The sequence below is a fragment of the Zosterops lateralis genome, assembly GCF_965231275.1.
Source record: "Zosterops lateralis genome assembly, chromosome: 17".
Lineage (NCBI taxonomy): Eukaryota > Metazoa > Chordata > Aves > Passeriformes > Zosteropidae > Zosterops > Zosterops lateralis.
In genome coordinates, this window is record NC_139777.1 from 10,446,501 (window position 1) to 10,470,855 (window position 24,355).

Consider the following 24,355-nt stretch of genomic DNA (forward strand, 5'->3'; position numbering starts at 1 on the left):
CGGCGTAACGGGTGGCGCGGGGCCGCTGTGACGTCACGCACCGTACCCGGCGGTGTGCCCTGGGTGCCACGCGGTCCCCTGGTGGCGCCTTCTGGCCCATGAGGTCACTGGGTGTCACCTGCTCGCAGTTGATACCATGGGTTGTATGTGACGTCACCAGGTGTCACGGGTCACGAGCCACGAAGTGGCACCGCGGGTTCTGGCTGGGCTCCCGTGCTCTGCCTGGCACTACGTGCTGCCCACGTGGTGTGCATGGCGGAGTGACGTCACTGTGTGACACTGCTGTGTGACGTCATCCCACCACGGGGACACGGGAGGGGGTGCGGGTACAACGTGTCCTGCGGGGGGTAGGCGGGAGCCCCGGGTTGTGGTGCCACAGGTGGGCGTCCCACAAGCGGTGTGACATGGGCGGGTGTCCCAGGGGTGACATTGCTTGGATTGGTGTCACATCGTGGGTGGGTGTCCCATGGCAGAGCCGCGTGTCCCCTGGGTGTCCCTGTGCCATCGCTTCCCATCCCACCCCATCCCATCTCATCCCATCCCATCCCACCCCATCCTACCCCACCCCATCCCATCCCACCCCATCCCATCCCATCCCATCCCATCCCATCCCATCCCATCCCATCCCACCCCATCCCACCCCATCCCATCCCACCCCATCCCATCCCACCCCATCCCATCCCATCCCATCCCATCCCACCCCATCCCACCCCATCCCACCCCATCCCATCCCATCCCATCCCACCCCATCCCACCCCATCCCATCCCACCCCACCCCATCCCATCCCATCCCATCCCACCCCATCCCACCCCATCCCATCCCATCCCACCCCCACACCTGCCCGCGTCTCCCGGGAGGTCCCTGGCACACCAAGCGACACCCCCGGACACGGATTTGGGGACATTTAATGACCTCGCAGGTCCCAAAGCAGCGAAGCGCGCGGCGCAGGGGGGTCCCCACCCGGGGGGTCCCCACCGCCAGCCCCCCTGTCCCCTCCCCCCAGCCTGGGGTGCCCGGGATGGGGATGGGATGGGACAGAACCCATCCCCCGGAGCTGCAGCTCGGAGGGAGGGACAGAAATGGGTCTGGGGACACCCCCGGCCCCCCGGGGGCTCAGGCGGCGGCGATGGGGGCGAAGCGTGGCGGGGGGGCGGTACCGTGCCACCAGTAGCACCAAGAGGGGGGACGGGGGGTGACCCCGCCCTGCTCCCCAGGGTGGCACGGCGGGGGTGACCCGGGTGACGCCCCCGCCCCCGTCACGGCTCCGGGGGGCCCCGGCGGGCGGCGGTGACGATGCGATAGGGGGGGTGGCCGCTGCCCCGCCGGCCCCGGGCCACCGCGGGGGGCGCCGTGCCGGGGGCGCCGCTGCCCGAGCCGGGCTCTGGCTCTGCGGGAAGAGAGGAGAGGGCTGTGTCAGGGGTGGGATGTCATCCCCCGCTCCAAAAATCCCCAAATCAGCGCTGGGGGCTGTGGGTGTTCTGCCCCACGGAAATGGGGTCATTGCCCCGCTGTGGCCCTGGGTGTCCCCAGGGGTTGGGGACATCCCCCCAGGACCCCCCACTGGCACCCCTGCCTGGCACCCCCGGTTGGAGCCCTGGGGAAAAGCACAGCTGGGATGGGGAGGGGAGAGGGATGAGGGTGGGGGCACCCGCTGTCCCCAGCTGGGCACCCTGGCACGGGGGGTGGCACAGGGGATCCCTTGGGACAACGGGAGCTCTGGGAGCCGCTTCAGCCCGAGGATGGTCTCCTGTGAGCCTGGGAGGATCCGTGGGTCTCCCTTGGCTTGAGAGGGTCTCCATGGTCTCCCTTCTCCAAGGATTTCCTTGAGCCCTGGGGAGCTCCAGGGTTACCCTTGGCCCAAGATGGGCTCTGTAGTTGCCTCTCTCAACCCAAGAGGGGCTCCAAGGTCTCCCTTGGTTCCAGGGGGGTTCTGGAGTTCCCCTTGGCCTTGGGGCGCCTCCATGGATCCAAGAGGGGTCTCCATGGTCTCCTTTGGAGTGAGGGGGGCTCCATGGTCTTCCTTGAACCCTAAAGAGCTCCAGGGTTCCCCTTGGTCCAAGAGGGGCCTCCATGGGCTCCTTTGGAGTGAGAGGGTCTCTCCACGGTCTCTCTTAAACCTTTGGGGAGCTCCAGAGTTTCCCTTGGCCCACGAGGATCCCCATGGCCACCTCTCAATCCAGGAGTATTTCCATGTTTGCCTCTCACAATCCAAATGGTTCTCCATGGTTGTGTGGCTCAGTCCAAGCGGATCTCCCTGGCCGCCTCTCAATCCAAGAGTATTTCCATGTTTGCCCCTCTCAATCCAAGAGTATTTCCATGTTTGCCCCTCTCAATCCAAGAGGTTCTCCATGACTGCCTCTCTCAATCCAAGCAGATCTCTATGGCTGCCCCTCTCAATCCAAGAGTGTTTTCACATTTGTCCCTCTCAATCCGAGAGAATCTCCATGTTTGCCCCTCTCAATCCAAGAGTATTTCCATGTTTGCCCCTCTCAGTCCAAGCGGATCTCCATGGCTGCCCCGTCAATCCGAGCAGGTCTCCCAGCTCTCCCGCGGCCCCGGAGCTCTGCGGTGCCCCGTTCCCGGTGGCTCCAGCCCCCGTGCTCCAGGCCCGCTCCCGGGGGCTCTCCGGGTGGTTACCTGGCCAGATGATGGCTTCCAGCAAGGTGACCCTTCTAGCCAGGACCTCCAGCCGGGCCTGCTGCCGCAGGAGGGTTTGGAAGCTACTGGCCTGGGGGAGAGGGAGAGAGCAGAGCAGAGCAGAGCAGAGCGCGTTGGCCCCGCGGCGGGCACGGCACGGGGACACGGGTGGGGACACGGGGTGGGGACATGGGGTGGGGACATAGGTGGGGACACAGGGTGGGGACACGGCACGGCAGGGGTGGGGACACGGCACGGCAGGGGTGGCACAGCAGGGCAGGGGCACGGCAGGGGTGCAGCCCCAGCGGGATGGGGGTGCCAGGGCACGAGGAGGGGGTGCCAGGTCTCCAAGGAGGGCCCTCCTGGTCTCAGAGGGGTGCCGGGGGCTCCCCCATCCCTGCAGGTCCATGGGGACAGGGGCGTCCCTTGTGCTGGCCCTGTGGCAGACACTGCTGGTTTGATGTCCCTGACAGTGCCCTGATGGGGACATTGATGTCCCTGAACTGGGGGTGCTCCCTCTGCCATCCCCCAGCACGCTGAGCTCTCCAACATTTGGGGGGACACTGATGTCCCCTGCTGGAGGTGCTCCCTCTGCCACCCCCAGCACGCTGAGCTCTCCAAAATGTGGGGCACATGTCCTCAACCTTGTCAGAAGGCCACCGGCTTGTCCCCAACACTGAGACTGTCCCAGGTCTCCCTGCCCGAGGTGGGCAGTGCCTGGGGGGGCCCTGGGGTGCCTGGGTGGGGGGACCCTGGTGGCCTTTCCTGGTCCCCAGTCCTCAGGGTGTGACCATGAGGGTGTGACCATCATGCACAGCTGATGTCAGATGGCCAAGGGCCACCATGATGTCCTGGGGGCCTGGTGACCTCCCGGCAGGGATGGGGGTGACCCCTGGAGGGGGGTGACCCTGCTGTCCCTGTCCCCCCATGGCATGAGGAGGGGCTGCTGAGGGTCCCCTGCCTGCAGCTCCGTGACATCAGCGAGCCAAGGGCCACCATGAGGTCACGGGGACCCGGTGACCTGCTGGCAGGGGTGGGGGTCACCCCGGGGGTCCCCGTCCCCCTACTCACCGTAGAGCCCAATCATTGTTTCCAAGATTAAAACCCTCTCCGCTAAAATCTTCAGCGCCTCGCGGAGCTGGTGCAAACCCTCCCCCTGGGGAAGAGAGGGATGGGCTGAGGGGGAGCTGCACCCCAAATGGCCTCAGGCCACCCCGTGGGGGGAGAATGGAGGGGACATGGGGACCCCCAACTCACCACCACACCAGGGAGAGGAGTGGGGCTACCCCGGGAGGGTCTGCGCCCACCCTGTGCCCCATCGCCCTGTTCAGGTGACACTGGGCACAGCCAGGGACCCCCAGTGCCACCGTTGGGGTGAGACATGGCACTGGGCAGAGCTGGGGACACCCAGGGCATCACTGGGGACCCAGGGACAACCCGTGAGCAGTGGGAACAAGTGGGGACCCTGAGTACATCATTGGGTCCTGGGGATGAAGTGCAGGGGGCAGCCGGGAGGGTGTCGGGGTCCTCCCATGCCCATCACCCCCCAACTCAAGCCCTGCCAGCACCGTGTCCCCTCCTGTCCCCGGTGTCCCCAGTGCCACTCACCCAAGTGCCCCTGTCGCCCGGCTCGCCCCGGGGGCCCGGCTCGCCCTGAAACACAGAGAGGAGAGGGCCTGGCAGCGGGGGGCACGGGGGGTTGGGCCGGGGGAGGGGCTCACCCACCCACGTACCTGTGTCCCGTCCTGCCCGCGGCTGCCCGGGTGGCCCTGGGGACCCTGCGGGGGGACAGAGCCTGTCAGAACCCCTGGGGGGCACGGCCAGACCCCCCTGGCTGACCCCCCCCCCCCCCTCCCCCAGCTGGTGTCACAGGGCAGGGCTGGGGACACTCACCCTGTCCCCCTTCTCCCCGGGGGGCCCGGCAGCTCCGGGTGCTCCTGCTCTACCCTGTGCGAGGACATGGGGGGGACATCAGCCCTGGGGGGACACTGGGGCTCTGCGCCCCCCGTGCCCCCCACCCCAGCACTTACATCGGGTCCTGGGGGCCCGGGGGGACCGATGGGACCTGGGGGGCCGGGGGGACCTGCAAGGAGAGGAGACACAGCTCAGCCCCACTTTGGGGCACCCGAAAGCCTTGGGGAGTGACAAAGGAAGGGGGGACACCCTCACCCATTGGCCCCACGGGTCCGGGGGGTCCCATGGGACCCACGATGCTCCTGGTGGCTTCGGTGAAGGTGTTGGAGAGGACAGGGTCCCCTGGGGGAAGAATGGAGGGGGCTGTTTGGGCTCCTGGCACCACCTGGGGACACGGGGGACCACATTCTCCTCCCCTGTGTCTCATCCCTGTCACCCCAGTGATGGCAGGAGGTCCCCAGCTCTTCCCAGAGCCTCACCCCAATGTTGGCAGGGGGTCCCCTGCAGTGCCCGGTGCCCCCCACCTCATGCCTGGAATCCTGGTCAGGGGTCCCTGGCTGTGCTCGGTGCCCCACAGCTCATCTCTGCACCCCAGTGATGGCCTGGGGGTCCCCAGTGCTGCCCAGTGCCCCACAGCTCATCTCTGCACCCCATTGATGGCCTGGGGGTCCCCAGTGCTGCCCAGTGCCCCACAGCTCATCTCTGCACCCCAGTGATGGCCTGGGGGTCCCCAGTGCTGCCCAGTGCCCCACAGCTCATCTCTGCACCCCATTGATGGCCTGGGGGTCCCCAGTGCTGCCCAGTGTCCCACATCTCATCCCCAGGGATGACCAGAAGGTCCCCACAGCACTCCCAGCCCAGGTGATGCTCAAACCCCCCAGCCCAGCTCTGCCCTAACCCAGTCCCGTTTTTGGGGTCACACTGGGGGGAACCCCCAGCCCAGCCCCCCCTTACTGGGCTCGGCCAGGCGGGGAATCTCTGGCCCCAGGGGGGCAGGGGGGCCCGGGGGGCCGGGGGGCCCGGGTAACCCCTTCTCTCCGGGGAGCCCCCTGGCTCCATCCCGGCCGGGTGGTCCTGGGGGCCCGGGGGGACCTGCAGGGAGGAAGAGGATGGTGAAGATTGGGGTGTGCTCACAGCTGTGCAGCGCTGGAGCCCTTCTGAGCCCCCAAACTGCTGCACGGACCCCCCAAGATCTGCCCACCAGGAAAGGGGGGGCTCGGCTGGGCCAGGCACCAGGCTGGGGTCCCCCCACACTGTCCCCCCTTACCTGGTGGCCCCACTGGACCCTTCACTCCAGGAATTCCCGAGGGTCCCCGTCCTCCCGCGTCGCCCTTGGGGCCGGGGGGTCCCCTCCAGCCGGGTCTCCCTGCGGCAGAGCAGCACCCTGAGGGGGGGACAGCCCCTCGGGGTGCCCCCCACCCACACCCGGCCCCCACCATCAGCCACCCCCTCCCCAGAGCTGGCCTGTCCCCGCGGGTGGCTCAGTGTCACAGCTGGGGTGGGACAGCTTTGCTTTTCCCCAAAGTGAGGGGTCCTGCACTGCCTCCCCCCAATATTGACAACACCCGGGTGGGTTCCCAGCCCTGTGAGTGCTGTCAGGTGTCACTGTCACTGTCACCCTGCCTTACCGTCATCCCCGGGGCTCCCGCGGGCGGCCGGGGACCCCCAGAGCTGCCCGGCCTCGGGCCCCCTGCCCGGGGCGCTGCCTTTGGGGGCTGCCGGCCCGGGGGGCTCGGCCACTGCCAGCCGGGCCACCTGCCAAGGACACGGGAGGGGGTGGGTGACAGCAGGGGGCACAAGGTGACCCCCCCAGGGCTCTCGTGCCCCACGGGGGGTGCAGAGGGAGGTGGCCGGATCCCAAACTGGGACTTGCCTGCGCCTCGAGGGTGGCGAGCCGGGCTGTCAGCTCCCCGACACGGCTGCAGTTCAGGCACCCTGCGGGGGGAATTGGGGGGCACAGGCGGTGGGGTGGGGGGTGCCCAGCCCGCTGTGCCCACCCCAGGGCAGTCTGGGGAGGGACCCACCTGAGAAGGCGGCGGGGTGCAGGGGGGGCCGGCGCGGGGCGGCGCTGGGGCGGCCCGTGTCCCGCAGGGTGAGGAGGGTGTGAGCCTCTGCCGAGGAAACGGGGGTCAGCACGGGGGGACCCCCCTGTGGGGCATCACCTCCTGTGGGAGACCTTCATGTTGTACTTCCCTCTAATATATTGGGGGAGCAGGGCCCCAGCCTTGCTCTGGGTGAGCCTCAGACCCCCAGTCCCACCCATAACCCCAAGTCGGGATAGCCCAAAACCCACCCATGGTCTTGGACCAGACCACAAAACCCTCCATGACCACACACCAGATTCCCCCCAACCCACAGCCCTTCAAACCCACCCACAGTCCTTAACCAGACCCCCCAAATCTCCCTATGATCACACCCCAATCTCAGCCCCAAACTCAGCTCCAGCCCCCCCCAATCCCCTCCTCAGTCCTGACCCCCATCTCCCCAAACACCCCCATGGCCCCCAGCTCCATTCTGGGGTGGCTTTGGAGCAGGGGGCACAATCCTGGGGACACTGCCCACATCCACACCCCGTGGTGGAGTCCAAGTCCCCTGTCCCCAGAGGGATCCTTGGGGCCACCCAGCACGGCAGGAAAGGGGTGCCTGGAGCAGAGGTGGCCCCCGAGCCCCCCCACACTGTCACCCCACCCCGGCACAGCCACCGCCGTGCTGCAGGGGACAGCCCTAAGTGGGGCCAGATGTGGGGCAGGCGGCCAAGCACACAGGGAGGAGGAGGAGAAAAAGAAAGAGAGAGAGGAGGAGGAAGAACCCCCCGCCTCCCTCAGCGCTGCTCCCGCCCAGCTGCCTCCGGGCCCCCCATGTCACCCACTGCCCTGCAGACCCTCAGTGCCACCCCAGGGTGTCCCCACCCCTGGGTGCCACCTGCTGCCCTCACACCCCTGGCTCTGTGGGATCCAGGGCCGGGCTGGAACCTGCAGCGGGGTCCTGAGGGAGAGGGAGGAGGAGGAGGAGGAGGAGGAGGAGGATGTGGTGACAATGGGGACAAAGACCCCCCTGTCAGGAGCTGGCAGCGCCCGTCCCCCCCCACACAGCACAGCCTCGCACCCATTCATCCACCACCCACCTGCACCCAGCCACTTGTGGGTGGGGGGCCACACCCCCTGGTGGGTACTGCCATGCCCAGGAATGTCCATCTGTCCATCCACCCACGCCCTGTCCATCAGCTGGTTCAGTTCCCCAGCCCAGGCACATCCCATTGCCCACCCACTCCTGTCCACCTGACTGTCCATCCACTGCCCCACCCACCCAGGTGGGGACCTCCCCATCCATGCACACACAGGAACACACCCTCACCCACGCAGGAAGTTCTATCCAGCCCCTGTCCACCCATCTGCCCATCCATGGGCACAGCCAGCCATTGATACAGAGGAACATCCACACACTCGCACAGCCGTGGGAGAATCCTTCTGTCCATTCGTCCGTCCATCCACCCATCCACCCATCCATCCATCCATCCATCCATCCATCCATCCATCCATCCATCCATCCATCCCTCCATCCATCCATCCATCCATCCATCCATCCATCCATCCATCCATCATCCATCCATCCATCATCCATCCATCCATCCATCCATCCATCCATCCATCCATCCATCCATCCATCCATCCCTCCCTCTACCCCTCCACCCACCCACCCACCCATCCATCCATCCATCCATCCATCCATCCATCCATCCATCCATCCATCCATCCATCCATCCCACCCACCCACAGGTCCTTCTCCTCACCCATCCCCACCAGTGACACAGAAGGCCGTGTCCCACAGCCCCTGGGTGCCCCCTGCCCACCCTGCACAGCCCCCCATCCCTGCCAGCTCCCACCTTCCTCACAGTTGGCCCCGGTGTGTCCGGGGCAGCAGCGCCACTCCAGCGCCGTCAGGGTCCTGTAGGTCACCCTGTAGAGGGGCCGCACCACGGCGCGGTAGCTGCGGACAGAGGGGTGGCACTCAGACCCATCCTGGGGACACCCCAGGTGTCCCTGTCCCCAGGGGACCCTGGTGGCCCCGCTCACCTGCCCCCGCTGCAGGCCAGGGGCCAGCGGCAGCCCTGGAAGACCCTCTGGAGGAATGTCCCGTTCTGGACGTGGCATGACACCGTCCGTGTCACCGTGTAGGAGCACCAGTTGCTGCAAGAGAAAGCACCGATGTCACCGGCCCTTCTGCAGGGACATCACAGGGGTGCTGCCACCCAAATTGTCACCCTGGGAGCTGCCCATGCCCGGTTTTTGGGGTGCCCATGGGGAGCCCTGCTCTGACATGCGGGGCCCCACATTCCTGCTGCATTCCCGGCATGGCGCTGGTGGCGGCCGGCCTGGAGCAGGGCCCAGAGCCCCCCACACCCCCAGCCCACCCCACACAAAGGCTCCTTTCTTCTGCCCCACATGCCAGGCTCTGCCCACCCCCTCCCCGGGCACCCCAGCCTCAGTTTCCCCCTGCAGAGGGGGACACAGCAGTGACACGATGCCCAGTGTCCCCGTCCCCACGGCAGGAAGGACTTGCCGTACCCTCGGCAGCTCCAAACTCAAAGGCTGCACAATTTGGGTCAAAAAATGAGCTTTTCGGGACCGCCGCAGTGCTGCAAGGAGGGAGGCGGTGGCAGCAAGGACAAGCGGGCGCCGCGGGGGGACAATTGTCTGGGAGGTGCCGGAGGCGGGGGGGACAGCGGGGTGGCACAGGGCTTTCCGGCTGGGCAGCGTCCCAGGCGGGCACCGCGCCAGGGCTCTGCAAGCTCAGAGCCCGCCGGGGCTGTTGCCGCGCTCCCGCTGCCGCCCTGCCGTGCCGAGGGGTCCCGGGGGGCACCGGCCCCCGTGGAGGGACACCCAGCTCCTGGGCGGTGCCAGCTCCAGCTGTGGAAATGCCTCTTGGGATGGGATGGGATGGGATGGGGATGGGTCCCGGCTCGTTTCCCAAGGGGAATGCCCTCCCGGGAGCGGGGCAGGAGCTGGCAGGCTTTGGCATGTGAGCGCCCGCGTGGCCTGGCGTGACCCCGGCCCACCTGGCACCGCACGGGCACCCCGGGGGTCCGGCCTCTGCTGCCAGGGCTTGTCCCTACCCGGGGCAAAGCCCACACCAGGTTTGGCTCCGAATCCCGCTCCCATTCCCAAAATCACCCGCTTGGCTTTGTGCCCCCGACTGGGGCACGTGGGATCCCGGCGGTGCTGGGTCAGGGAGGGATGGGCTGGGGCTGGGGGCTCGTGGGTGCTGGGTGCTGGCCTGGGGGGTCGCGGGGGGACACGGCAGGGTCGTGCCAAGGCGCCGGGGGCTTCCTGGGCTTGGCCGGGAGGGGAAGGGGAAATGAGGCGGCTTCTGCCCGTCGCCTCACTGAGCCGAGCGGAACCGGGAGGTCCCGGCAATCCGGTGCCGGAGACACGGCCAGACCCAAGGGTTTCCTGTAAACAACCCCCCCATCCCGCCAGAAACCCCCCGCCGCTGCGGGACAGGGACCACCGCCCCCCACAGCACCCACAGCCCCCCCAGCACCCACCGCCCCCCAAAGCACCCACAGCACCCACAGCCCCCCCAGCACCCACAGACCCCACGGTATCCACAGACCCCCACAGCACCCACAGCCCCCCCAGCACCCACAGCACCCACAGCCCCTCCAGCACCCACCGCCCCCCCAGCACCCACAGCCCCCCCAGCACCCACAGAGCCCCGGGCTGGGCCACCCCCAGGAGACGGGCAGGACCCTGGGGCTGGGGACATTCACCCCTCACCAACTCCAGCCCCCCCAGTATGCCCAGCACTCCCAGCATGCCAAGGCAGCCCCAGCACACCCGGTGTGCCCAGGGAGCACCACCATGCCCAGCATTCCCAGTATTCCCAGCATGCCAAGGCAGCCCCAGTATCCCAATACGCCCAGGCAGCCCCAGTAGCCTCAGCATGTCTCTGTATGCCCAGGCAGCCCCAGCAGCCCCAGCAGTGCCAGTATGCCCCAATAATCCATCCCAGTAGCCTCAGTAGCTCCAGTAAACCCAGCAGTCCCAGCAGTCCCAGCCCCAGTGTGCCCGGGCAGCCCCAGGACCCCAAAATGCCCAGGCAGCCCGAGCAGCCCCAGCACCTCCCAGCACTCTGCCAAGCCTGGCAGCTCTGATACCCCCAGTAAATCCAGTTAGACGCAGTAACCCCCCAGTAAGTCCTGCTGGCCCCAGCCCTCCCCGCCCCAGCCCCTCCCTGGGGTGCCCAGCAGCCCGTGGTCCCTGTCCCTGGTGCTCTCACAGCTGGTACAGAGCCCCCAGTACCCGCAGAGCCCCCCGTGCCTGATGCCCCCACACCCCATGGCCCCACGCCCGGTACCTCGGACCCCTGGTCCCCACAGACCCCCGGAGTGTCCCGAGTTCCCACATCCCTGGTGCCCCCCGTGCCCGGTCCCTGACGCCCCCGGTGCCGAGAACTCGGTACCCAGAACCCGCAGCTGCCGGTGCCTGGTGTCCCCGGTAGCCAGAGCCCCCGGTGCCCCCAACAGGCGATGGTGCCCGGTGCCGCATGCCCGTGTCCCCGGTGGCGGTACCTGCGGGCGGCGGGCGGCAGCAGGGCCGGGCTCCAGGCGGCGGCGGGCAGCAGGCAGAGGGCCAGGCAGAGCCCCAGGGCCGCGGGCAGGGCCGGGCGGCGGCAGCACCCCCAGCCCCCGGCCATGCCGCTCCGCGGGGCTCGGGCTGCCCGCCACCGGCACCGGCACCGGCACCGAGCGGGCGGCGGGGGAGGGGAGGAGGAAGGAGGAGGGATGGAGGAGGAGGAGGGATGGAGGAGGGATGGAGGAGGGACCCCCCGCCCGCCCCCCCGCTCGCTCCCCCTCCTTCCGCCCCGCCGGCACTGGGGTCCCGCTGGCGGGGCGGACACGGGGCGCGGGGGCAATTTGGGAGGTTGGGGGGGGACAAACCGGCCCGGGGGGGGGCAGGAACGGGGGGCCGGGGGCGGTGAGGGCCCGGGGAAGGCGCAGCGCGGGGAGGGGGCGCGGTGCGGGGCTGGGCCCGGCTGCGGGACACGGGTCCCCTGGGAGCGATTGGGGACCGGTGTGGGGACACACGCGTGTGCGGGACCCCGCGTGTGCATCCCCGTGGGTTTACACACGCGTGTGCACACAAAATCCGCGTTTGTTCATTGTTTACACCCTCGCACACACACAGAATCCACACTTGTGTGCCCATAAATTCACACACTCGTGTGCACACCCAGGTGTGTTTGTGCCTGCGTGTGTGTGTGTGTGTGTGTGTGTGTGTGTGTGCGGCCCGGGCGTGTGCTCACCCACCCTTCTGTCTGTCTGCCTCTTTGTCTGTCTGTCCGTCTGTCTGTCTGTCTCCTGCTGTTCTTCCAGCTGCCTCTGCCATGTGTGTGCGTGTGTGTGGTCCCTGTGTCGGGGCGTGCAAGGAGGCCGTGTGTGTGTGTGTGTGTGTGTGTGTGTGTGTGTGCATGGGTGTGCACGGGTGGTCCCCGCCGGGGGGCCCTACAGGCTGTCTGTCTGTCTGTCTGTCTGGGGCACATCCCTGCAGTGGCAGCACCCCGGGACTCCCCACCTTGTCCCCTGTGGGGTGTGGGTGGGGGTCACCCCAGCACATCCCCCCACCCTGTCCCGGTCACCCGTGCTGGGGACACAGCAGCACCCGGCGCTGGGGCGCTCCCCCCAGGGACCCCCACCCATGGGTGCCCCTTGGGGTCACCCCCACCCTCCGGCCGCCCCTGGTGTCCTTGAGGCGGGGCCCGGGTGCTGTTTACCCTCGCGGGAGCCGAAGGTCACCCCCGCTCCTGCCCAGACTAAACACGGCTGTGGCGGCGCCCGGGGCGGGGGGGCCGAGGGTGGGGACAGCAGGTTTTGCACCGGGTGATGCTCCTGTGTGTCCCCACACAGATGTAGGGCCCAGCCTCGGCTGCACGGGATCCTGTCCCCAAGGCCCTAAATGACACCCAGCTGGCCCCGGGGTCCCCTGCCCTGTTCAGCCCCTGTCTGACGGCTTGAGCCCCTTCAGGGCTCCTTGGAGGGGCTTCAGGCCCCTGTGCCATGGCCCTGTCCCACCTCTGTGTCCCCATCACAGCTTTATGTCCCCTTATCAAGTCCCAGCTCCATGTCCCTGCTCTGGCTCCAGGTCCCCATGCCATGTCCCTGCCCTGGATTTATGTCCCCATGGTGTCACCCAGCTCTGTCCCCGTGCTGTGTCCCCACCCCAGCTCCAGGTCCTTCTGCAGGTCCCATTTCCAGACTGGTGCCCTGTCTCCATGTCTTCGTGCCATCTCCGTGTCCCCAGGCCATCTCTGTGTCCCCATGTCATCTCCATGTCCTCATGCCATCTCCGTGTCCCCATGCCATCTCCGTGTCCCCATGCCATCTCCGTGCCCCCATGCCATCTCCGTGTCCCCATGCCGTGTCCCCATGCCATGTCCCTGTCCCGTGCCATCTCCGTGTCCCCGTGCCATGTCCCTGCCCCGTGCCCTGCCCGTGGGGTGCCAGCCCCCCCGAGACCCGAGCAGAGCTCATTGCACCGATGGCAGCGGGTGGCCCCAGCCCGTGCGGGCTGGCAGGGAGCGAGGTCCCCAGCGTGGGGACAGGAAGGGGGACGGGTGGGTGTCCCCATGCCCGACCCCGCTCCGCCGGGACCCCCCGGGCTGCCACGGCACGTGCCCGAAGCCACCAGGTGGCACTGCGAGGTCACCGCGGCCATCGCTGCCCGGCCCCTGCCCCAACCCCAGTCCTGTCCCCAAATCTGCCCCTCCATGGGCACAACCAGAGTGACAATCTCCTGTCCCAGATCTGTCCCCAAACGCCTCTCCATGGGTACAACCCCACTGTCACCTCCCCTGTCCCCAGATCTGTCCTGCCGTGGGCACGGCCATGACAACTCCCCTGCCTCCCTTCATGGTCTCAGACAGAGTGACAATCCCATCCCCACACCTGTCCCTAGATCTGTCCTTTGGCAGGCAGAGCCACCAGTCCTTGGGCTGAAGGTGACAGATATTGCGGTGCCTTTGTGGCTCAGGGCCTCCTGCCACCTCCTGTGCCTCAGTTTCCCCACAAGGCTGAGGACAGCTGTCCAAGCAGGGTGGTGGACAACCCCCACGGAGACATCGAGTGTGTGTCCCCAGTGTGTGTCCCTGGTCCCCATGTGTGTCCCCACTGTGGACGCCCACAGCCACTACAGGTCCCCTACGTGTCCCGAGAGTGTCCCCCCGTGCCCAGTGTGTGTCCCCGCTGTGGGTGCCCGATCCCGGTACGTGTTCCCGGCGCAGTTGCCCGGCCCCAGTCCAGGTGGCCGCTGCGTGTCCCCAGCGCAGACCCGCGGTCCCGGGGGGTGTCCCCGGTGCGTGTCCCCGGCCGTGACCCCGCTCCCGATGCGCGCCTGCGGTGCCGTGCCCGGTTCCCTGTGCGTATTCCCGCTCCCGGTGCAGATCCCGCTCCCCCGTGCGCGCCCCCGCTCCCCGGCGCGCGTTCCCGGCGCGCGTTCCCGGCTCGTGTGCCCGCGGCCGTGCGCGCCGCCGGTGCCGGTGTCGGTGTCTGCCTGGCGCTGGCTGAGCGCTGTCGCCGCCCGGCCCCGCGCCCGCCGCCGCCGCCGCCGCTGCTCCCGGTGCGGCCGCGGGTCCCGGCGCGGCTGCGGCCGGCGGAGGTAACGGCGCGGGGGCCGCGGCTGGGGCGGCGGCGGCCATGGCGGGGCGGGGGGGCGGCTCGGGGGGCGGTGGGAGCCGGCAGCGGCGGGCTGGGGATGCCGTGCACGGCGGGGACCGGGCACCGGGCTGCGGGGACGGGGCACCGCGGGGGGACGAGGCTGCCGCGCCTCGGGGGCACCGTGCGCCGGAGGGATGGGGGTGCCGTGCACCGGGGGCACCGTGCGCCGGGGGGGCACACAACAGGCACCGAGCGGGGGGAGCCGCCGTGCCCGGGGGTGCCGTGCTCCGGGGGGGCCGGGCGCCGGCGGCCTGGGGGCTGCCCTGCACCGGGGGGCACCGGCCACCGCGGGAGACCCCGCACCGGGGGGTGCCGTGCGGGGGGGGACACCGTGCTCGGGGGCCAGGCCTGCTCTTCCAACCCCCCTGCACGAAGAGCAGCCGGGCCGGCTTTGGGGGGGCTGCTGTCCCCGGGGATGGTCCCTGACGAGCGCTCCGGGGGGGCTCAGGGCTGGGGTGGGGGTCCCCCCCGGCGGCGCTCGGGGTCACGGCGCACACGGTGTGGGGTGCGCGGTGCGGTGAGCCCGGCCCGTGTGGCCGTGTGTGTGTGTGTGTGTGCCCGCGGGGGGTTCTTGTGCTGCCCTGGCTCCCCGTGCCCGCCCGCTGTCTGTCCGTGCCGGTCCCGCTGTCTGTCCGTGCCGGTCCCGCTGTCTGTCCGTGCCGGTCCCGCTGTCTGTCCGTGCCGCCGGCCGTGCGTGTGCCCGTGTCTGTCCGTGTCCGTGTGTCTGTGTGCGCCCGGCCGTGCCCGTCCCCCGCCCGCCGCCTGTTTGTGCGGCCGCTCCCCCCTGCCCGGGCCCCCCCCCGCCGCCGTGGGGCTGGGGGCTGCCAGGGTGGGCTCGGGGGGCCGGGATCCCCCCCAGCCCGATGCCTGCAGTGCAGATCATAAATCAGCGGCGGCTGGAGCGGGATCCGGGGCCCGCGGGCTCCCCGGCACCCGAGGCACCGGCGCGGGGAGCGATGAGGCTTCCCGGGCTCGTGGAACCCCCGGCAGCCCCCCGGGGCCGTCAGCGGGGTGCCCTGTCCCCCCTGTCCCCGCTGTCCCCTGTGTCACGCTGGAGGCCAGCAGCCGGCCGGGGCTGGCAAACAGCCCGCGCTGCCGGGGCTGCGGGCACCGCGGCCTCGCTGCCCGCCCGCTCCGCGGGGCCTGGGGACGGTCCCCCCGCTGCCACCCGCCCGGGGTGCCCGGGGTGACCCGCCGTGGCCCTGTTTTGCAGGTGACACCCCCCTCACTCGCCACCGGTGACGTGCCGGGCGGCGGGGGCAGCCGTGGAGCCGCCGAGGACGTGGGCTGAGCACAGGACACCGGGAGGAAGAGGAGGAGTGGGTGTCTCGGGGACAGCACCGTGCCTGTGTCCCCACCAGCGTTCAGGAGCACCGCCAGCCTTGAGCCGACGCGGTCTGCGGGGTCCCGGTGGCTTTTTGGAGCCTGAGCCCTGCCGGCCCCGCGGGGAGGAGGAAGAGCCGGGGAAGACGTGCCGGGTGATGGATGGCCCCAGCCCCGCGCGGCGGCCCCGGGGGAGCGGGACCGGGCGGCTCGGGGAGCTCGGGGCCCTGGCTGGCAGCACCCGCCTCTGCAGAGCCCCGCGGCGCCTGCTCCGCTGAGCTCCGGGGCCCGCAGCCGGCCGCGGCCGGGAGGAGGATTTGGCCGGGCCCCGGGTGACCCCCGCGTCCCCGCGCCGGGGGATGCTGCGGGGCTGAGCCGCCGTCCCCCGGGCATGGCACGGCAGGGCTCGGGGGCCATGCTGCCCTCGGGGGGCCTGGGGTTCCCCCCCCAGAACCTGGCCCGCGTGGTGGTGTGGGAGTGGCTGAACGAGCACGGGCGCTGGCGGCCCTACTCGGCCGCCGTGTGCCACCACATCGAGAACGTGCTGAAGGAGGACGCCCGTGGCAGCGTGGTGCTGGGACAGGTCGATGTCCAGCTGGCACCCTACGTCATCGACCTCCAGTCCATGCATCAGTTCCGGCAGGACACGGGTAAGGGGCTGGCACTGAGCCAGGAACATCCAGCCACCCGTCCGTCCTTCCATCTGTCTGTCCATCCATGCAGTTGTCCATCCACACAGTCATCACTCCCTCTCTCTCTCCTTCCATCCATCCATCCATCCATCCATCCATCCATCCATCCATCCATCCATCCATCCATCCATCCTTCACTGATAGATCCCTCTCTCCCTCCCTCTGTCCTTCCATCCCGCCACGTTTCCATCTTTCCCTCCTTCCTTCCATCCCTCCATCCTCCCATCCATCCCTTCATTCCCTTCCCATGTTCCTGTGTGTATCTGTCTTGTTCCATTCATCCGTGAATCTGTCACTTCATGTCTGTTTGTCTGTCATTCCATCCATCCATCCATCCATCCATCCATCCATCCATCCATCCATCCGTCTGTCCATCCGTCCATCCCTCCATCTTTGTCTCACTCCTTCCCTGACAGTGTATCTCTATTCCTTCCTTCCTTCCTTCCTTCCTTCCTTCCTTCCTTCCTTCCTTCCTTCCTTCCTTCCTTCCTTCCTTCCTCATTTTTACTTATTTGTCTGTCCCTTCATTCCTGTGTCCCTCCATCCCTCCCTCCATCCCTCCATCTGTCCATCCATCTGTTCCCTCTCTCCTCCCCTCACTCTCCAGTGGGGAGCCCTCCAGTGGAGGGCTCCAGTCCCCCCATGTGCCCCTCCAGGCTCCTCCAGCCCTTTCCTTTCCCATCTCCATGGACCCTCACCCCAGAGGGACATGTCCCCACATCCCTCCATGCCCTCTCCCCTCTGTGGGGTGCTGCGGTGTGTCCCATTATCCCACCATCCCCTCATCTTTCCCTTCAAGCTGCTCCATCCCCAAGGCAGTGGGGAGGCCCCAGTTTGGGCACTGGGAGCAGTGGTGGGCACTGGGATGGTTGGAGCTGTGCCGGTTGGTGCTGTGGCAGCGCATCCAGGCCACGTATCCTGTGGGAAATCAGAGCTGGTCCCAGGCTGGGACCAAGCCCAGACCCCATTAAATGTGTCCCTGTCACGGTGTGACCCATTAAAGCAGCACGTGCTGGCTGTGCTGTGGGGGATGCGCCGTTCTGGGTGCATCCCTGCCCATCCCTGCATCCCTACCCAGGGCAGAGCAGGCAGGGGACCTGCACACGTCAGGTGACACCCTCTGGACATGCTTGGGGACACCCCACAGCGGGACCCCCATGGTTGTGCCACCTCAGCCTGGCCACTGATGCCACCATTCCTAGTGCCCAGTGATGCCAAATGACCCTGAGTGTGCATATGGCTCCTGCCGTGGGCTGGGGACTGAGATGGGGACCAAAGCAGGGACCTGCCACCTGCCTCTGCCATCCAGCCTGGCTCTGAATCCATCTCCAGCCGGTCACGGACTTGGCAAAGGGCAGCTTGGCACCTGCAGCCCTGAGTCAGCGAGGACGCCGGCACGACCCGGAGGGTCCGCGCTGACTCAGAGCTGCGGGAGCCACCGGGACACCCTGGCTGTCCCCATGCCACCTCCTGCCAGCTTTGGCCAGGACCCATCCTCTGACAGCAGCTGGCATCACATCCCATGGCCACAGTGCTGGGTATTCCTTGGGGACATGTCCCCGTGATGGGGCCATAAATGGATTTGGGGTGACAAAACAACTCTTCCCAGGATGTCCCTGTACCACAGTCCCTGTGCCAGCAGGACTTGGGGACAGGGATGCTGAGAGAGGGACCTCAGTGTCCCCAGGGGAGTCATGGCAGGGATGTGGCCATTGTCCTCAGCACTGTGGTCTCCGTGTGCCCCATCCCCATCCCTGTATCCATCTCTCCCCATCCTCTCTTCTCCAGGGTGAGGCCCAGGGTTTGACCTCTCACGTGGCTCATGGTGCTTGGGGACAGGAGGGTCCCTTGAGCTGAGGGTGCTCCTGGTGCCTGCTGTGACATGGGGACACAGGGAAGGTTGGCAGGAGGTGGGGGCTCAGGGGGCCTGGCCCACGCAGTGCCTGGGGACACAAACCCAGTGACAGAGCAAAACGAGGTGACCCCGTTCTGAGAGGAGGGACGTGCGTCCCCTCCCGGGGGCCCTGGGGACACTGGCTTGGCCCTGTGGCTCTGGTATGGCTGGCAGAGGAGGCAGGGACTGGGGACTGGGGACAGCTGGTGGCCCTTGGGGACCAGGACTTGTGTGTGTCAATGGGAACGGGCTGGTCCTCCAACGTTCTCTGTGGGATGCGGGATGTGAAGGGCAGGGGGATGTGGGATCTGGGATGGGGATGTGGGATCTGGGAGGGCTCGTGAGGGGCAGTGTGATGTGGGATGTATTAACGAGGACCAGCGGGCCTGGATGTGTTTATGGATGCGAGGAGGCCGGGCTGGGAGCTGAGGTGGGACACAGGACACGGATGTGAGGGGAATGTGGATGGGAACGGGCAGTGGGGCTGGAGGGGAGCAGCGGGCAGTGGGGTGTGGGTGTGAGCGGCCTGCAGGCAGCAGCGGGATTTGGGATGTGGGATGTGGGCAGCAGGGCCCCCCCGCTCCCCTCCCAGCCCCGGCAGAGCTGCCTCAGCACACGGCGGCAGCTGGGGCCTGGCTCTGCTGCCTGATGCGGCCCATGATTAATGACCCTTAATTAGCGCCGTTAATCGAGCTGGGCAAACGGTGCCGGCGAGGGGATAGACAGGCCCCGTGCCGGGGGGGGACTCGAGGCGAGGGCTGCGATGCCTCCCCCCACCGTGGAGCTCCGGGGGGAGCTGCAGGATCCAGCTCCATCCCAAAGGAGCAGCGAGGGGCCGGGATTTGGCCGGGTTGGACAATCCCTGGCTGTGTCACTGCCAGAGCCAGCAGCTGTCAGGAAACCTCTCCTGACCGGGAAATGCTTCCCCCGGCCTGGGATGGCCACGGGGAGGGGAGGGTGGGGAAGGGCTTGGACCAGAGGGATGGAAAAAGCTGGGAAAAGCAGAAGGGCTGAGCAGCATCACCCTTCCCAGGGCATCCGGGACAGTGATCCCGAGTGCTGGCAGTCCCAGCCACTGTCACCAACAGCGGGTTCAGGGCTGGATTGATCCGTAGGGAAGCACTGTTGGGGTGCAATAGGGACTGTCATAAAGGAGGAGAGCAGCTATTGCACCCCAAAGCGCCTCTGTACCCCAATCCCCGCGGGATGCCGGGCTGGAGGCTGGACACGGGGATGTCTGTGAGGGTGTGGGTGCCCCCCCTGGTGTCACCCCCTGTCTCCCCAGGGACCATGCGGCCCGTCCGCAGGAACTTCTACGACCCCTCCTCGGCGCCGGGGAAGGGCATCGTGTGGGAATGGGAGAACGACAACAACTCCTGGACTCCCTACGACATGGACATCTGCATCACCATCCAGAACGCCTACGAGAAGCAGCACCCCTGGCTGGACCTCTCCTCCCTGGGCTTCTGCTACCTCATCTACTTCAGCAGCATGTCCCAAATGAACCGGCAAACGCAGCGCAAGCGGCGGCTGCGGCGCCGCATGGACCTGGCCTACCCCCTCACCATGGGCTCCATCCCCAAGTCGCAGTCGTGGCCGGTGGGCTCCAGCACGGGCACGCCCTGCTCGTGCCCCCAGTGCCTGCTGGTCAACAGCACCCGCGCCGCCTCCAACGCCATCCTGGCGTCCCAGCGCCGCAAACTCTACCCCGGCGCCGTCCGCCAGAGCAGCACCTTCGCCGGGGGAACGCTGTGGCCGCCGGGGACGGGGCCGCCGGCGGTGCTGGCGGGGGGCAACAAGGGCGAAGGGCTGCGGGTGGCCGGAGCGGGGTTCGGCCCCGGGCAGGGCGTGCCCAGCGCGGCGCTGTCCGGCCTCAACAACCTCAACCGGCCCGGGACGCAGCGCGGGGCTGGACTGGGCGCCAGGGCCACCGTCCCCCCCGGGTAAGCTGGGTGGGAGGGGAGGGGACAGCCGGGGTGTCACCGAGGCGGGGAGGGGATGTGGGGATGGGCACGTCCCCTGCTGTCACCTGGCAAGCAGCCCCAGCTCTTGTGGCACCTCCAGCCCCGGGGATGTGGTGGTGGGAGGGACACCTGGGTTATCCTGGTGGTGCCTGGATCCCCGCAGAGGGGATGGGGTGATCCGTGCTGTGCCGTGCTGTGCCGTGCTATCCATGGCAGCTGGAGCACTTGGAGTGCCTGGTCCGAGGGGAATGGTGTCCCCAGGGCCAGCATGGGCTGTGTGACCCAGCTCCTGGCCTGACGCCACCAGGGGAGGGCACAGCTGTGGGGAGGGACCGCAGCCCTGGCATCCCTTCAGTGGTGGGAATGATTCACCAGGGGGGCCCAGGTGGGTGAGCAGACCCCTGGAATTGTGTCCTGGTGGGTGTCCCTGTCCTGGCACCCACATCTCCACAGCTGTGCCCCGTGGTGGGTTGGCCTTGTGTCCCCTCGGGGCTGCCAGCACCAGCCTGGGGGGACAGGTGGGTTCTCTGAGTCCCTGGCAGCTCCTGGCACATTTCCTTCTCCTGCTGACGTCCTGCTTTCACTTCTGTGTTCTGAGTGCTGGGCTGAGCTGTCCTTGTCCCTGTCCCCATCACTGTCCCTGTTCTGGCACACTCCTATGGACAGGAAGATCCTGGTGTGGGGCTGGGCCCCTATCATTGCCATGGCCCTGTGTGGGGTAGAGGAGCTTTGGGAATGAAGGAAAAATGCCCTCAGCCCCAGCTCTGAGCCCTGCTGAACTCATCACTGCGATGGCTGGGATGGGAGGGGGTTTTGGGGTCAGGGAGGGGGATGATGCCACTGCTCTGGGCTGTCCACAGGCTGCTGAGATGGGCAGCCTCCAGGGCAGGAGCACTCGGGACTGGATTTCGTGGTTTTTTTTTTTTTTTTTTTTTTAAATTCCTTTCCTTTCCTTCCCTTTCCTTCCTTCCCTCCTTCCTCCCTCCCTCCCTCCCTCCCACATCTGTCTGTCCATCCCTCCTTTCTTCTCTCTGTCCATCCCACCCCTATGGTCCTGTCCCCTTCCATCCCTGTCCCCAGGTCCCCCTGCCCCACACACTGCCCTGGGCACGGTGACACCGGGGCCACCTGCTGCTGGCAGCCCCAGCAGGGTGGGGTCCCTGGGGAGCACACGAGTGGTGGCACGTCCCCTCAGGGGTGTGGGACATGAGGTGTCACCATCGGGATGCCCTGACAAAGCCCCTACCCTGGGCTGAGGAAGACATGATGCCACCCGTGCTACTGGGTGCCCAGGGATGGACAGGTGGCACTGGGTGACAGCCTCGTGGGACAGGACAGCAGCTCTCCAAGGTGGTGAGGGGACACTGCCCTGTGTCCCGTGGGGGGGACACTGCCTGGGGACAGTGCCAGCAGCCCTCAGGGGACACTGCCCTGTGTCCCGTGGGGGGGACACTGCCTGGGGACAGCGCCAGCAGCCCTCAGGGGACACTGCCCTGTGTCCGTGGGGATGCTGCCGCTCTGGGGCCGTGCCATGCGAGGAGGGGACAGTGCCAGCCCGGCTGAGCCCCTTCCTCTCCCGTGTCCCTGCAGGGTCCCGGCGCTCCCGGTCAAGAACCTGAACGGCACCGGCCCCGTCCACCCCGCCCTGGCAGGTAAGCGGGTCCGGCCAGCGGCGGGGTGTCACCGCGGGGTGACGCTGCCGGGGGGTGGGAAGGACGGACAGACGGACAGACAGGCGCTCTCCCGGCGCAGGGATGACGGGGATCCTCATGTGCGCCGCCGGGCTGCCCGTGTGCCTGACCCGCGCCCCCAAACCCATCCTGCACCCCCCGCCCGTCAGCAAGAGCGACATCAAACCTGTCCCCGGCGTCAACGGCATCTGCAGGAAAACCAAAAAGAAGCAGCTCAAGAAGAGTAAGGAGCCTCCAATGTCCCAGCGGGATCAGGGACAGGGGACACGTGGAGGGGGAAGTGAGAGACCCCCAAGGGCTGTGCGTGGGGCCATCCCCATCGCTGCTTTGTGCCAAGTGGGGGTGGCAGGGGGTGGCAGGGGGTGGCAGGGGGTGGCAGGGCTGCCCCCTCCTGTGGCAGGGGGGTTGTGACACCGCGGGCAGGCTCTGATGTCGTTCCCCTCAGGCAAGACCCCCGAGGACGTGGTGCGCCGCTACATCCAGAAGGTGAAGAACCCCCCGGATGAGGTGAGTGGGGGGGTTTGGGAGGCTCCAGGAGGCTCAGGCGGGGCCGGGGGTGACCCCTCATCCCCCCCGGATGCTGATGGCGTTCCCGGCAGGATTGCACCATCTGCATGGAGCGGCTGGTCACCTCCTCCGGCTACGAGGGCGTGCTGAGCCCCAGGGGCATCAAGCCGGAGCTGGTGGGCAAGCTGGGCAAGTGCGGGCACATGTACCACCTGCTGTGCCTGCTGGCCATGTACAACAACGGCAACAAGGTCAGCCGCACCCCGGGGCCGCCTGCGGGGCGGGGCGGGTGTTGGGGGCCAGGGGGGTTGGGTAGGTGCAGGGGGGGGTGCTGGGCAGTGCTGGGTGGGTACTGGGTGTTGGGTGGGTGTGAGGGCTTCTGGGTGGGTGCTGGAATGTTCCAGGCAGGTGCTGGGTGAGGTTGAGGGGGTGTTGGAGTGGGTGTGGGCATTGGGTGAGTGCTGGGTGAGTGGTGAGGGGGTCCTAGTGGGTGCTGGGTGGGTGTTGGGGAGTGCTGAGATGGTCCCAGTGGGTGCTGGGGAGTGCTGGAATGTTCCAGTGGGTGCTGGGCGGGTGCCACCCTTGAGGCCCACACGGTGTCCCCAGGACGGGAGCCTGCAGTGCCCCACCTGTAAGGCCATTTATGGGGAGAAGACGGGCACTCAGCCCCCCGGGAAGATGGAATTCCACCTCATCCCCCACTCCCTCCCGGGATACACCGACTCCAAAACCATCCGGATTGTCTACGACATCCCCACCGGCATCCAGGTGAGGCCGGACCCCCGGGCGGGCTGGGGACCCCTGCCCAGTGTCCCCCACTCACCCCCTGTCCCCCACCCACCCAGGGCCCAGAGCATCCCAATCCTGGGAAGAAATTCACGGCACGAGGCTTCCCACGGCACTGCTACCTGCCCGACAATGAGAAGGGCAGGAAGGTGAGACCCTGATGGGGTGGAGTGGGATTAGAGGAGAAAGGATAGCAGGGATGGAATAAAGATGGCACAGAATGGGAAGGGATGAGGTCAAAGGAGGGTGGATGGGATGGGATTGTTGGGAATGGGGTGGGATGGGATGAAAAGAGGAGAAAAGATGGGATGAGATGAGAAGAAAAAAACCGAGGAGGATAGAATGGAACGGCATAGGGTGGGATGGAAGGAGAATGGATGGGATGGGAAGGAATGGGATGGAGTCAGGAAGAGAAGGGATGGGAAGGGATGGGATGGGGAGGCTGCAGCTGCACTGGGATGGGGTGGGGGGTACCACAAGGAAGGGTGGCATCCTGTGGGCACCGTGCTGGGCCTGAATCCCACCCTGGTGGGGCTGAGGTTGTGCTGTGCTGGGGGGAGGAGGTTCTGAGGGTGCTGGGTGGCTGTGCCAGGCCGTGCCAGGCTGTGCTCAGGGTGCCAAATGGCCAAGCCATGGCCGTGCCAGGCTGTGCCAGGCCGTGCCAGGGGTGCCAGGGGTCCCAGGTGGCCGAGCCATGGCCGTGCCCACTGCAGGTGCTGAAGCTGCTGATCGTGGCCTGGGACCGGCGGCTCATCTTCACCATCGGCACGTCCAACACCACGGGCGAGTCGGACACAGTGGTGTGGAACGAGATCCACCACAAGACCGAGTTCGGCTCCAACCTGACGGGGCACGGCTACCCCGACCCCAACTACCTGGACAACGTCCTGGCCGAGCTGCTGGCCCAGGGCGTGTCCGAGGCCACCCTGAAGGACTGAGGCCGGGGAGCCCCCCTGGCCCCGCCCGTGCCGCCTCCGCCTGCGCCGCTTCACCGCAGCCCCGCCCGGGGGGCTCTTCCCCGTCCCGGGCCACCCGGTGCCACCCACCGCGTGTCCCCGTGTGCGTCTGTCTGTCTGTCCGTCCGTCTGTCTGTCTGTCGCCCCGTCCCGTCCCGGCTCGCCCCGCTCTCGTGGCGATAGCGTCGTGGTTTTTTTTCTACCCGTGGCCTCTTTGCGCGTCTGTGCCACCCGTGTCACCCGTGCCACCCGTGTCACCCGTGTCACCCGCCGCTGCC

General features: G+C 67.7%; 2 protein-coding genes across 2 annotated transcripts; one reads left to right on the forward strand and one right to left on the reverse strand.

The window, feature by feature from the left end:
- Positions 1-1,257: 1,257 nt before the first annotated feature.
- EMID1 (EMI domain containing 1) lies at positions 1,258-11,248 on the reverse strand (the record flags this gene model as incomplete). The annotated part of the gene is made up of 15 exons (XM_083874297.1): positions 1,258-1,388; positions 2,639-2,729; positions 4,247-4,291; positions 4,372-4,416; positions 4,532-4,585; positions 4,669-4,721; positions 4,808-4,894; positions 5,507-5,644; positions 5,820-5,936; positions 6,181-6,307; positions 6,426-6,487; positions 6,577-6,663; positions 8,436-8,539; positions 8,626-8,739; positions 11,124-11,248. The coding sequence occupies 15 exons, from the start codon at positions 11,246-11,248 to the stop codon at positions 1,258-1,260; spliced, it is 1,380 nt and encodes a 459-aa protein (XP_083730423.1).
- A 4,730-nt stretch (positions 11,249-15,978) lies between these two features.
- DTX1 (deltex E3 ubiquitin ligase 1) lies at positions 15,979-24,209 on the forward strand (the record flags this gene model as incomplete). The annotated part of the gene is made up of 9 exons (XM_083874282.1): positions 15,979-16,237; positions 19,459-20,116; positions 21,728-21,789; positions 21,890-22,051; positions 22,274-22,335; positions 22,428-22,586; positions 22,942-23,103; positions 23,181-23,270; positions 23,835-24,209. The coding sequence occupies 9 exons, from the start codon at positions 15,979-15,981 to the stop codon at positions 24,057-24,059; spliced, it is 1,839 nt and encodes a 612-aa protein (XP_083730408.1). The 3' UTR covers positions 24,060-24,209.
- Between the last annotated feature and the right edge of the window lie 146 nt (positions 24,210-24,355).